Source organism: Carcharhinus amblyrhynchos, chromosome 23 (assembly GCF_965287045.1).
Source record: "Carcharhinus amblyrhynchos chromosome 23, sCarAmb.v2.hapA, whole genome shotgun sequence".
NCBI classification, from domain to species: Eukaryota; Metazoa; Chordata; class Chondrichthyes; order Carcharhiniformes; family Carcharhinidae; genus Carcharhinus; species Carcharhinus amblyrhynchos.
Genome location: NC_137346.1, coordinates 21094974 through 21109878, shown reverse-complemented (window position 1 = coordinate 21109878; position 14905 = coordinate 21094974). Strand labels below are relative to the sequence as shown.

General features: G+C 43.4%; 1 protein-coding gene across 1 annotated transcript in view; it reads left to right on the top strand.

The window, feature by feature from the left end:
* The first annotated feature begins 2982 nt into the window (after positions 1-2982).
* Positions 2983-14905, top strand: part of aatf (apoptosis antagonizing transcription factor) — a 102568-nt gene continuing 90645 nt past the window's right edge. The window contains exon 1 of the mRNA XM_080210735.1: positions 2983-3082. Coding sequence (XP_080066861.1) covers positions 2998-3082 — 85 coding nt within the window. The 5' untranslated portion in view covers positions 2983-2997. The remainder of the gene's footprint in view (positions 3083-14905) is intronic.

Here is a 14905-nt window from a genome sequence, read left to right as displayed (position 1 = left end):
AAAAAGTTCAACCGTTGAGTCTTTGCATTTTCAATAATTAATAATGTTCGGTATTGCTTTTACAGTTAACTGCAATTACATGCAAAAATTGGCTTAAACCAATTTTAGCGATGTATCAATAAGACAGGTCAGGTGAATAGTAAAACTTGCATCTTGATAAAAATGTCGTTCCTCAGAAATTCGGTTTTTTTCGTTGGAGAGGGAACACAATTATGATTAGAGGACCAGTCTTTTCAACATACCGCTTAAAAGAATTTATGGAGCTGGTATCCGCAATTTATAAAAGAGATATTAAGCACTTGTACACATGTGTAACTTAAGAGTAACACCTGGAATTTCCTCCAAAGTTGCCATCACCGTTCATTTTCTGCACTTTTTTTAACCACTGAACTATTAATGTCGGCCTTGCAGATGATAACCATGAAACAAATTTCTACACAGGTCTGATTTAAGAAACGTGCAAACACTCTGAATATTCCTTAAAGTTGATATCACCAACTTATTTGCCTCCCAAATTTGGATCTCCGCGTTGTTAATTTTGTTACAGAAATGTGATTCCTAGGCATTAGGGAGCACCAGTTTGACATCGCTCTTAGCTGGAATGAAAATCCAACGCTGCATTAGAATCAGAGATTCTTTAATGTAATGAAAATCAAACACCGTGTTAGGAAAGACTTTCACTAATAACCACCTCATCGGAGTCCGGTCCATTTCATTCTTTCTCGGACGCCAGATTCTACTGTTTTACTTTATTGTAATCGTTTTATACACTTGAATTGCAATATGTTCTTCAACCCTCCCAGACACAATTTTGACATAAGGGATTTTTAAAAATTCCCAGCTGTAAGGTCACACACCCATAGAACACGTACTTTATTTTGCCTCCCTGTATCGTAAATATAGAATCCCCACAGTACAGAAGGAGGCCATTCGGTCCGTCGAGCCTGCACCGACAACAATCCCATCCTATCCCCATAACTCCACAAAGGAACCCTGCTAATCCCCCGAAACAAATGTCAATTTAGCATGGCCAAACAACCCTACGCGCACATCTTTGGTCTTATATTTTAAAAGAATCCCATTTTATTTTGCACATCTTCCACGCAGTATCTATTAGGGAGCTGAATTAATATTTTCCGAGTCCAATACGACGAAATTATTACATTTAAAACAATTTTATTAAAGTAAATTAATATAAATCCGGCTGTTTAATCAAAACGTCCGTTAAAATAATTAAATGTAACGTTCAAAGATACGACAATAGACTTTGAAACACTTATTCACCGTTTACGAATATTTTAATACCTGAACCATAGTATCATGGTTCAGCAGTATTTGATGAGTTCTGATGCGAATAATGCGAAACAAATAGGATACGTTTGTTTCATTTTCACTATATGCATCACACGTATGAATTGAAATAATTGTTAATATTTTCATCGACCAAATTCTACTGTACTCCCACAGCAGATCTTTCTCTACACCCTATTTGTAACTGCAACAAGAAGAGCTTCTTCCCTGCTCCCATCGGACTTTTGAATGAATCTACCTTGCATTAAGTTGACCTTTCTCTATACCTTAGCTATGACTTAACACTGCATTCTATACTCTTTTCTTTCCTTCTCTAGGAACGGTATGCTTTATCTGTATGGAAAGCAAGAAAAAATACTTTTCACTGTAGGCTAATACATGTGACAATAGTAAATCAAATCAAAAACACTATATTCTGCACCCTCTCCTTTCCTTCTCCCCTATATACTCTATGAAGGGTATGTTAAGTGTGCAAGAAACAACACGTTCACCTTTCCCAATATATGTGACAATAATAAATCAGATCAAAATGAAACAGCCATTAACTATTAAATAAAATCTCCTTGGTTATCAACAGGACAAGGTTCTCAATCTCAGGAAAACTAGCTGAAAAATAAGAGTGAAGTGATTGCCTATCAGTTTTATTCAGACCTTAAGCAGGTTTCAGCTGCTGTATTTTACAGGAATAAGGGATTATTGAATATGTTAAAACTCTCAGTCAGTGCAATAGAATTGGGGGGAAAAATATCCCGCAGAGCTTTTCTATAATTTTTTTTTATTCATTCGTGGGACATGGGTGTCACTGGCTGGCCAACATTTATTGCCCATCTCTAGTCACCTGGAGGATAATTGAGAGTCAACCACATTACAGTGGCTCTGGAGTCACAATTAGGCCAGACCAGGTAAGGATGGCAGATTTCCTCCCCTAAAGGACATTAGTGATCCAAGTGGTTTTTTTTTCTGAAAACTGTTTCATGGTCACCAGCAGATTCTTAATTCCAGATTTTTTTATTGAATTCAAATTCTACCATCTGTTATGGCGGGATTCAAACCTGAATCCCCCCAGAACATTAATGAGTTATCAGCACAATTATGCAGTTTCTTATTCTGCTGCCTCACAGCACCAGGGGTCCAGGTTCGATTCCCGACTTGGATCACTGTGTGTGCGTAGTCTTCATGTTCATCCCATATCTGCATGGGTTTCCTTCGGGTGCTCTGGTTTCATCCCACAAGTCTGAAAGGCATGCCGGTTAGGTGGATTGGCCATGCTAAATTGTCCCTTAGTGTCCCAAGATGTGTAGGTTAGAGGGGTTTAGCCTCCCATCCATGTGTCTATGAAATGTGCCTTGAAATATTCGAAAGACATGCCGGTTAGGTGCATTGGCCATGCTAAAAATTCTCCCTCAGCGTACCCGAACAGGTGCCGGAATGTGGCGACCGGGAGATTTTCACAGTAACTTCATTGCAGTGTTAATGTACTTGTGGTACTAATAAATAAAGTTTAAACTTAGGAGAGTGGAAGAAAAGAAGACATATTTCAGAAGAAGGTTATTGCAGCAAAGAAGGAGCAAGCTGAACATTGTAAGTGGATGAGAGGTGATGATGAACCCTGTGTGTGTCAGAGGCAGGGCTGGGGAAAGGGACCGGAAGTCTGCCTTGTAACCGGAAGTGCGAGCTGGAGGCAAGATGGCGGCGTCCATAGCCAAGCAGCTGGAGGATTTGCTGAACCCTTTGCCTACTTTCCAGGACCCGGAGGATGAGCAGGATGAAGGTAAACGTGCCCGCAGTCGGGTTCTTGGCTGGAGGAGAGGGGATTGGTCGTCCATGGGTCGCGATAAGCAAATGTTTTCGGAGCCGGCGTGGGTCTGGCGGTTGCTGTGAGTGAGCGCTCGAGGCCCTGACTCCGGCTTCCCTCGAGCAGTCACAGTGGGATCTGGGCATGAATTGCCCGGCTCCGGCTCCGGCTCCGGCTCCGGCTCCGGCTCACAGCTGGAGCTTTTAAATGTTTGCGCCAACAAGAGGCTTGAATAATCCGTAGTTCCTGGAAAATACAGCCGCCTACAAGACAAAACAGAAAATGCTGGAGCATCTATAGGGAGAGAATAGAGTCAACGTTTCGAGTCTAGATGACTCTTCGTCACAGTTGGAACCTGTTTAAGGTCTGAATAAAATTGACAGATAATCATTTCAGTCCTATTTTTGTCACTCTTGTGAATTTTCCTGATGTTGAGAACCTTGTCCTATTGACAACCAAGGAGAATTTATATTTAATAGTTGGGTTCGGAGTCCTTTGGTTTTGTTGGTTTTAAATGCACAGTGCAGTCCATCTCTTAGGCCACTGCCTTCACCCCCTCTCTTCCCTCCCAAAACAAGGATAGAGTCACCCCTGCCCCCACCCCATTCTCACATTTCACTCCTCCAGTTTCTGCATGCAAAGCATAATCCTCTGCCATTTTTGCCAACTCCAGTGTGATGCCACCACCAAACACATCTTCCCTTCACTCCCTCTGTCGGCATTCTGCAGAAACTGTTCCCTCTGGGACAACTTAGTCTACACCCTATACCTCTCCTGTCACTCATGGCACCTTCCCATGCAATCCCAGAAGGTATAACACCTGTCCCTTTACCTCTTCTATGCTCACCATCCAAGATCCAAAACATTCTTTTCAGGTTAAGCAGCGCTTCATTTGCACCTCTTTCAATTTAGTGTATTGTATTTGCTGCTCCCAGTGTGGTCTGCTCTATATCAGAGACCAAGCGTAGACTGGGTGATCACTTTGCTGAGCACCTTTGGACTGTGCGCAGTTAGGACTTTGGCCTTCTGGTTGTTTGCCGTTTTAACATATGATCCTGCTCCCGTGCTCACATGTCTGCCCTTGGCTTGCTGAAGTGTTCCAGTGAAGCTCAACACAAACTGAAGGAACTGCATCTCATCTTCCAGCTAGCCACTTTACAGCCTTCTGGTCACAACATCGAATTCAACAACTTCAGATGATTTGCTCTACCCCACCTCGGCCCCCTTTGTTTTCATTCTATTTTATTTAATGTTTTATTCTCTACTTTTTATTTTTTTATGGCCTGTCTTCATTTTCCTCCCCACCCCTCCTCCCAGGATTTTGTTTCTTTTATAACAAGTAGAAGTGGTGTGACAATGCAGTTCGCAGGCAATCTCTCTGCTCTGGGAATCACAGTGCTAGTTCAACATTGCTGTGAAGATAAAATCACATTACAAAAAAACACTCGAGCCAACTGGACAAACAAATATAGAACAACCCTTTCGACAATCAAAAACTACTACAGCCCTTGCATCACTTGAGAATGTGACCTCTGATTCTCCCTCACCTATTAAGATCAAATAGACTATAAACACAAACACAATTTCTCTCAGTCTTTTAAATCTAGATTAAGTTGCTTCTAAGTATATTTTTCTTTTAATGTAGCACCTCAGTTGCTTGAGCTTACGTTGGTAATTAAGACACTTCAAATTGGGTGTTAAACTGTGGTCCTCATCTGCATCTTTTCCAAAACCATTCACCATATGAGGAAACCAAAATTGAATGTATTTTTTTAAACAGAAGCTGAAGGTCTTTATTTTGGGATAAAACTATATGACATATCCTCTGGTCAATTATTCTATAAGTACATCCTATTTGCTCCATCTATCGCTTCACAGCATTGTTTGTGCACCTTCCAGATATATGCATCAGACTGTACTTTTCTAAGTTTTACATCATTTGCTAATCATAAGCTTAAATTTCCAGCAGATCGGTAATGGTATTCTTTCCCCCGACTTCATGCCCCCGTGCTCGGGGTTTTGAATACTTAAACTGGGGTTGACTTTTCAGCGCTGCATTGTTGGAGGTACTAGCATTGTGAATTAGCATTAGGCAAAGATCATTTCTTAGTTCGTGTGAATGTTAAAAAATCCTATCATTTCACAGAAAAGTATGGGAATTTTCCTCCATTCCAACATTTACCCTTCATCCAATATAAGCAAAACGGGTTACTGGTCATTATTCTCAGTGCTGCTTGTCGAGCCTTGCTATGCACAAGTTAGCTATTGCATTTGCATCTGGAACAGCATCAACTTTGCATTCCAAAAAATATTGGTAGGAAAGTATTTTGGGTATCTTGACAGTGTTAACAATTCTATATAAATGTTAGTTTTTTTCTCTCTGTGTCACCTAAGTTTTGTTGCCAGTGTCCTTGCTCATGCCAACTCCATTTCACCCATCACCCCCTGTGCTAACTATTCTACATTGGCTCCAATTCGAAAAATGCCTTGAATTTTCTCCATGGCCTCACCGATCCCTTTCCCTTCCATCCCACAATCCTCTGAAATATCTGCATTTTATTTCTGACCTCTTTAGCATCTCCAATTTTAATTGCTCACCATTAATGAGCATGACTTCAGACTCTGGAATTCTCTCTCAACCTCTCCATCTCTTTCTCTTCCTTAAAGACACTCCTTTAAACCAACCTCTTTCACCTAACTTTTGGCCATCTGCCTTAATATTTGCTTTCGTATCCAATCTTGCTTTATATTTCCATGGGCGATATGGTGGCACAGTGGTTAGCACCGCTGCTTCACAGCACCAGGGACCCAGGTTCAATTCCGGCCTTGGGCCTTGGGTCACTGTCTGTGCAAAGTTTGCACTTTCCCCCCATGTCTGCATGGATTTCCTCCAGGTGCCCTGATTTCCCCCCACAGTCCAAAGATGTGCGGGTTAGGTTGATTGCTATGCCCCCTAGGATTAGTAGGGGGATTTGCAGGGTAAATGTGTAGGGTGACGGGAATAGGGCCTGTGTGAGATTGTGGTTGGTATAGCCTCCTTCTGTACTGTAGGCATTCTATGATTCAACTCTGCTGTGATGTATCTTGAGATGTCTAATTGCATTAACGGTGCTATGTAATTACAAGTTGTGTCACTCATGGCTCAGTAGGTAGTACTCTCACCTCAGAATCATAAAGTGCTGGATTCAGGACCCACTCTAGATGTAGTTCTGAAGGACTGCTGCATTATCAGAGGTGTTGTCTTTCAGATCACATGTCATAAAATGACTAGAACATAAAGTGACCATCTGTGATGATTCTCTGAAGGAGCAGTTCACCCTGTTCCAATTCCCCACCTTCTCCCTGTAGCCCTACATATTTTCCCTTTCAGATAATCCAACTCCCTCTTGAGTATCCTTGTTGAACCCATATGCAGCATGCTCCCAGGCAGTGCCTTCCAGATCCTGGCCACTCACTGCATAACACAGCTTTTCCTCATGTTACCATTGCTTCTTTCGCCATTACTGTAAATCTGTGCCCTCTAGTTCTTAATCCTTCCACCGTGGGGAACAGATTTCCCCAGCAACTCTGCCCAGATTCCCCTCAGGCATGAACTCCTCCATTAGGTCTCCCCTCAACTGCCTGTCTCCAGACAGCCACAACTTCTCTAACCCATCCGCAGAACTGAAATTCCATTTGCTTGTACTACTCTCATGAATCTTTTCTGTACCCTGTATAATGTTTTCACATCTCTCAAGTGTACTGCCCAGAACTAGAAACAATATTGCAATTGAGATCAAAACCTATGTTAGATTTATCAGAGCTTCCTTACTCCCCTATTTATAAAGTTAGCCCAGGAACTCATGTGCTTCTTTAACCACTTTCTCAACCTGCCCTGCCATCTTCAGCAGTTTCCTCAGATTATACCCTAGGTCCCTCTGCTCCTGGACCCACTTTAAAATTCTACCCTTTTATCTTGTATTGCCTCTCTTCTGACCAAAATGTCTCACTTCACGTTTCTCTGCATTAAATCTCACCTACCACATGTCTACCCATTCCACCAATTTGTGCATAGAACATAAGAACATAAGAAATAGGAGCAGGAGTAGGCCAACTAGCCCTTCGAGCCTGCCCCGCCATTCAATAAGATCATGGCTGATCTGTCGTGGCTCAGTTCCACATTCCCGCCCTCTCCCCATAACCCTTAATCCCCTCGCTTATCAAAAACCCATCAACCTGCGTCTTAAAAATATTTAGCGAGGCAGCCTCCACCACTTCAACAGGCAGAGAATTCCAGAGATTCACCACCCTTTGAGTGAAGAAGTTCCTCCTCAACTCCGTTCTAAACCGCCCCCCCCTTTATCTTGAGGCTATGCCCCCTAGTCCTACTATCCTTTCTGAGCGGGAAGAGTCTCTCCACCTCTATCCTATCCATCCCATTCATCATCTTATACGTCTCAATGAGATCTCCCCTCATTCTTCTAAACTCTAACGAGTACAAGCCTAATCTATTCAGCCTCTCCTCATAGCTCAACCCCCTCAACTCCGGCATCAGCCTAGTAAACCTCCTCTGCACTCCCTCCAAGGCTAAAATATCCTTGCGTAAGTACGGCGCCCAAAACTGCACACAGTACTCCAGCTGCGGCCTCACCAATGCCCTATACAGCCGCAGCAAGACCTCCCTACTTTTATATTCAATCCCCCTCGCGATGAAGGCCAGCATCCCATTCGCCTTCCTGACCACCTGCTGCACCTGCAAGCTGGGTTTTTGCAACTCATGCACAAGGACCCCGAGGTCCCTCTGCACCGTCGCCTGCTGCAGTTTTTCTCCACGTAAGTAATAATCCTTCCTACCATTATACCTACCAAAGTGGACCACCTCGCGCTTGCCAACATTAAATTCCATTTGCTATTTCCTGGCCCATTCGCCCAGCCTATCTAGATCCTTCTGTAGACTCTCCCCACCCTCCGCACAATTTGCCTTTCCACCAATTTTGGTGTCATCAGCAAATTTCGACACCCTACACTTGGTTCCCTCCTCCAGATCATCTATATAAATGGTAAATAGCTGAGGCCCCAGCACCGACCCCTGGGGCACTCCACTAGTCACCATCCGCCAATCCGAATAGCACCCATTGACCCCCACTCTCTGCCTCCTATTTGACAACCAGTCCTCTATCCACGCTAACACCCTACCCCCAACTCCATGCCCCCTGACCTTCTGTAATAACCTCTTGTGAGGTACCTTGTCAAACGCCTTCTGAAAATCCAGAAAGACCACATCCACCGGCTCTCCTCTATCCACCGCCCTAGACACATCCTCATAGAACTCCAGTAAATTTGTCAGACACGACTTCCCTTTAAGGAAACCGTGCTGCGTCTGCTCTATCAAGCAGTTCCCCTCAAGATGCCTCGCTATTTCCTCCTTGATGACGGATTCTAACATTTTACCTACAACAGACGTTAAACTAACAGGCCTATAATTCCCCGCCTTTTGCCTGGCACCCTTCTTAAACAACGGCGTAACATTAGCCGTTTTCCAATCTTCCGGCACTTCCCCGGAATCCAGCGACGTCTGGAAAATAACCACCAAGGCATCCACTATCACCTCCGCCATTTCTTTCAGGACCCTCGGATGCATTCCATCCGGTCCTGGGGACTTGTCCACAATCAGCCCCCTCCAGTCTGTCGAGCACCACCTCTCTAGTAACAGTAATGTCATCGAGACCCTCCAGTCCTACCACCTTTCCATCTCTAACATCCGGCAAATTATTCACGTCCTCCTCCGTGAAGACCGAAACAAAAAAGTTATTCAAGACCTCTGCCATATCCCCATACCCTACCACTAAGTCCCCCTTCTCATCCTCTAAGGGACCAACGTTCACCCTAGCCAGCCTCTTCCTTTTTATATATTTATAAAAACTCTTGCTATCCTTTTTTATATTAAGCGCTAGCCCAGCTTCATAGTTTCTCCTACCCTTCTTTATCAATCTTTGTTGACATTTAAACCTCTCCCAATCCTCTTCTCGCCCACTACTCTTAGCTACTCTAAACGCCTCCGCTTTTAATTTAACACTTTCCTTCACCTCCTTCGTTATCCACGGCTTATTACCTCTCCTCCTACGGTCCTTTTTGACCATCGGAATAAATTTCCGCTGAGCACCAAGAAAGATCTCCTTAAAGATCCTCCACTGCTCCTCAGCAGACCTACCTTCCAACGCGCTCCCCCAGTCCACATTCGCCAATTCTTCTCTCATCCTACCGTACTCCCCTCTGTTCAAACAAAGGACGCGTGTCTGGGAACCCACTGTCTCCTCCTCCATCTGCACCAGAAACTCCACCATACAATGATCACTCTCCCCAAGAGGATCCTTCACCGCAAGTTCCCTAATTCTACCCGCCTCATTACATAGCACCAGATCCAAGATAGCTTGCTCCCTCGTCGGCTCCAACACACACTGTTCGAGGAAACTATCCCGGCAGCATTCCAAGAAATCCTCCTCGAGCCCACCGCGTCCAACATGGGTCGACCAATCAATATGCAGATTGAAATCCCCCATAACTACGGCCGTCCCATTCCTGCACGCCGCATTTATTTGCGCGTTAACAGCCCACCCCACCTCCAGATCGTTATTGGGGGGCCTATAGACGACACCCACCAGCGTCTTCCTCCCTTTGCTGTTCCTAATCTCTACCCACAACGATTCCACCTTCTGCTCCTTGGCTCCAATATCATCCCTCGCTACCACCCTGATGCTATCCTTAATCAGCAGAGCTACCCCCCCCCCCCCTTTTCCCTCCTGCCTATCCTTCCTAAACACTTGATACCCCTGGACATTCAGCTCCCAGTCCCTGTCACCTTGCAGCCACGTCTCTGTAATGGCCACCAGATCGTATCCATTTGTGTCGATCTGTGCCACCAACTCATCCACTTTATTCCTAATGCTTCGCGCATTCAGATAAAGCACCTTCATCCCAGCCTTCACCTGGACATTATTTGCTGGAACGCCACCAACCATACTCACGCCCCTTGCCCCCTCTATTATTGGGACATCCTCGGCCTCAATCCTTACCTGTACCGTCTCCTTAACTTTAGACCCCGTAATGTCACCTACCCTCACACCCTCCCCCCTCCTAATTAGTTTAAAGCCCTGTCTACAGTCCTCTTTACACGATTAGCCAGCACTCTGATCCCAGCACGGTTCAGACCAACCCCATCCCACCTGAACAGGTCCCACCTACCCCAATACTGGTGCCAATGCCCCATAAATTCAAACCCATTCCTCCCACACCAATCCCTGAGCCACCCATTCACTTCCTTAATCCTATCAACCCTACGCCCGTCTGCACTCAGTTCAGGCAGTAGCCCAGAGATGACCACCTTGTCGGTTCTACTTTTTAATTCCATTCCCAGCTTTTCATACTCCCTCCCCAGATCCTCAGTTTGCATTTTGCCTACGTCGTCGGCACCCACATGAACAACTACGACCGGATTCTCACCCTCCCACTCCAGGTTCCTCTGCAGCCCAGATGTGACATCCCGGACCCGAGCACCAGGCAGACAACACACCCTTCTGTGCACTTTGTCATTGTGACAAAGGACAGTGTCAATACCCTTCACCCCACTATCCCCAATTACAACTACGTTCCTTTTCCCCTTCTCTTTGCCTATGGCCTGCTGCATCACTGTACCGTGTGCAGTCTGCTCACCAACCTCACCTCCCTCGTTCTCGTCCAGACTGGAAGCAAGAACCTCAAACCTGTTATGCAGCTTGAGAGGCTGAGGCCTCCTCTCCCCACCCTCCTTCCTCCTCTCAGCAGCCCCCTCTTGTTCCTGACCCTTAGAGTTAGCCAGTCTGGGGGGGTGGATGTCACTTGCACCCCATTGACAATGGCACCCTTTCTCCCCCTGATGAGCCTCAGCGTCCGTAGCTCAGAGGCCAGCTCATCTACCTTGAGCTGGAGCTCCTCCAGCAACCTGCACTTACTGCAGACATGGTCACTAGGGAGGATCCTGGGGTCCACCCGTTCCCACATCATACAGAAACCACACATCACATGCCCCTCCATTATTCACTGCAGTAATTTTGAAAATTTCCACACGAACTCACGTGGCCCTTTTTCTCCTAAGGCCTTGAAGTTCTATGATATCCTCGCATTTCAGGTGTTAATCCAAGGGCCCACTGCCTACTTGGCTGCAGAAGACCCCATACATTATTTTGAAGAAGAGCAGGGGTTTATCCCCACTGACCAAACCTCAGCATTACAAAAGACAAATGATGTGGTCAATATCACATTGCTATTTGAGAGAGGTTGCTGTACAAATTGGTTGCATGTTTCCGATATTACAACAGTGACTACACTTCCAAAAGTACTTCATTGACAGCAAAGCCCCTTGAGTCATTAGATGGCTGTGAAGAGCACTTTATAAATGCAAGTCTTTTTTTCCCTTTTTAATTAGAATTAAATGATTCTTTCTTCAAACAGCTTTCCAGCTTCTCAGCATCAGTTGACCCGTAGTTGACTTCATTTTGTGTGATTTTCTGCACTGAAGTTGGAACAGTATTGTGGTACAAATGCTAGACTTGCTTGCAGCTAAAACCTAACATGTGAAATCATATAATTATTTTAATGTACATTCAACACACTCATTTCTTGATTATTTATAAATGAAATTCCACATTGCTTGTACTACTCTCATGAATCTTTTCTGCACCCTCCCTAATGTTTTCACATCTTCCCTCAAGTGTGCTGCCCAGAACTAGAAACAATATTGCAATTGAGGTCATGCTGTTAATTTGCATGGATGGCAAAAATGCTGGCCCAACAGGTGACACCCGCATCCCATGGAAGGATTTTTAGACGTTTTATTTCGGTGGTTTTTGTTTACATGAAGTTCAGTTTTGGGGCTTTTCCTACATTTAACTGTAAAAGTGGAAAGCAAATATTTGCATGTGTATAAAGCCTTCACATCTTTGAGTCTAGAGTGCTTCAGTCTCTGAATTACTTTTAATATAGTCACTGTTATAGTGTGGGAAAACATTTAACAAATTTATATAAACTAAGGTCCCACAAATAGCGATGAGAAAAACTAAACAGTGTCAGTTGTGTTGATTGATTTGATTTATTATTGTCACATGTATTAGCATGAAGTGAAAAGTATTGTTTCTTGGTGCTATACAGAAAAAGCATACCATTCGTAGAGAAGGAAACGAGAGAGGGCAGAATGTAGTGCTACAGTCATAGCTAGGGTATAGAGAAGGAGCAACTTAATGCAAGGTAGGCCCATTCATAAGCCTCACGGCAGCAGGGAAGAAGCTGTTCTTGAGTTGGTTGGTATGTGACCTCAGACCTTTTAAAATCTTTTTCCTGATGGAAGAAGGTGGAAGAGAGAATGTCCGGGGTGCGTGGGGTCCTTAATTATGCTGGCTGCTTCTCTGAGGTAGTGGGAAGCGTAGACACAGTCAGTGGACGAGAGGCTGTGTGATGCATTGGGCTACGTTCATGACTGTTTATAGTTTTTTTGTGGCTTTGGGCAGAGCAGGAACCATACCAAGCCGTGCTACAACCAGAAAGAATGCTTTCTATGGTGCATCTGTAAAAGTTGGAGAGAGTCATAGCTGACATGCCAAATTTTCTTGAGAATAAGTAATCAGATGGGGTGCTGAGGCAACCTGGCTTTTCTTCAAATTATGCTAGAACATCTCTCATTTACACTCAAAAGGGCAGTTGTAACCTTGGTTCAACGTGCCATTGAGAAACAATACCCAGTGTTACAGTCTTTCAGCTTTGCGGTGGAGTGTCAGCCAAGGTTCTGAAAAACAAACTCTTTCAGGTGGGCCAGAGCTTCAGCTTTTTGTACACTGAGCCCTGTGAATCACTGACACACTTGAGTATCATCTTGCTTCAAAGCTTTTCCCAATTAAATCCGAAAAAGAGTTAAAGTGGGAAGTCACTATCTGCTTGGTATTAAGACCACGTACTTGCATTTATTTTATAATATTTACAGTTCTAGTGAATCACAGCTAAAAATTAAACCAGCTTCAATACGTTATGAAAATATAGGGCAATTGGGGCTGTGCCAGGTCATAATTCCTAACTGTAATTTCCACTAATGTGATTTTCATGATGGTGGACCCAATTCTCTAGAGAGATTTGGAAGGCATTTTCAATAAAGAGATGGGAGGCACTAAAGTGCTCTCTGTGCTAACAATAATGCTGACAAAATGAAATAAATGGAATTTTTATTCTTCCATAAACACAATATTTAATTGCAAGCCTTTTGAGTATTAAATTAATCCTAATCGCAACTCATTTTCACCTGTGCTCGTCAGTTTCTCACATTTTCATATTTAACAGCTTGGCATTAAGTGTTTTCCATATGTTATTTCACCTTGATCTGTCCCCTGTTGGTGATACATATGCACACTTCTGGTGGTAGGCTGGGATAGTCAGGGTGTGTTTTGTGATCTAATATATGTCTGCTGCTTCATTTTAGAGACTTGAGAAACAGTACAAAATAACCAATAGAAGAAGGTAGTTCAGATGATGAAAAGCTCCTTGCTCTTCCATTCACAGCTTCCCTGGTCCAACATTGTTCTTATTGCTTGAGCTGTTGAAGCCTTTTACTATTTTTCATTTTCTTCTCACCTCAATTTTTAAAGCTTATTATCTTAAGGTTTCATCATTTTAATAAAATCAAATTACTGCGGGTGCTGGAATCTGAAACCAAAAGAGAAGATGCTGGAAAAACTCAGCAGGTCTGGCAGCATCAGTAAGGAGAGAAAAGAGCTGACGTTTCGCGTCCAGGTGACCCTTTTAGCTTTGGCAAAGGGTCACCTGGACTCAAAATGTTAGCTCTTTTCTCTCCTTACATATGCTGCCAGACCTGCTGAGTTTTTCCAGCATTTACTCTTTCGGTTTCATAATTGTAATGCTACGTTTTAAATTGAAAGATTATTTTGATACTAGTATACCGCACGCAGTTTGGCGATTACCAGTAATCCAATGCTATGGAAATGTCAATGAATGGTTCTATTAATTTGGTAATACAGAACTTGAATATTGTTTAAAAAAAAGATATATTATCGAAGCTTTTCTTCATACACTATCAGAACAGTTTTCAAGAATACCAATATTAAAGGGCACAACAATTTATACTGTATCAGAAGTGAATGCCAGTTGATTGGCATGTGGACTCTGATTGGTAAAGGCATTCCATGTTGAATGCACCAGGGATGGTTAACTGCCAAGCTCTTGTTCAGATTCAAACAGGCAGGTTGAATGATTTAAGGCATTGCTGTGGGGGCAGAGAATAGCTGTCTTCCAAGCTTTTATTTAGTTGAAAAAGGTGGACATGCTTTTTCTATCTGCTAAGGTGACAGAATCAGCAAGTTTACTCGCCAACCAACAACATTCGCTTCTCAGCCAGTATAAATTATTCCCTTTACTTTTGATATTCTTGTAAACTGTCATGATGGCTGCAAGGCAAAAAGCTTTGACAGCACGTCTTTTTTTCAGCAGTAATAGTTTAATTGCTGAATCTGAGGTCAAGTTACATATATTTACTAGTTTCATCGAGTTGATAGACTGGTTTATAGTTATCACATCTGTGGCCTATTATGCAATATGCTGTAGTGCTGACTACTTCATGCTATACAGAAATGTTTAATGATTCTAGGATGTTGTAAATTAAGGGCGTTTGTTAAAAAATGACTATAGTCAATAACATTTTCTCCAAATGCAAGTATCATATGAAGTAGAGCTTTAAACAGGCTTGTGACTTCATGCATAACTTAACCACATGTTGAAACATTAGAT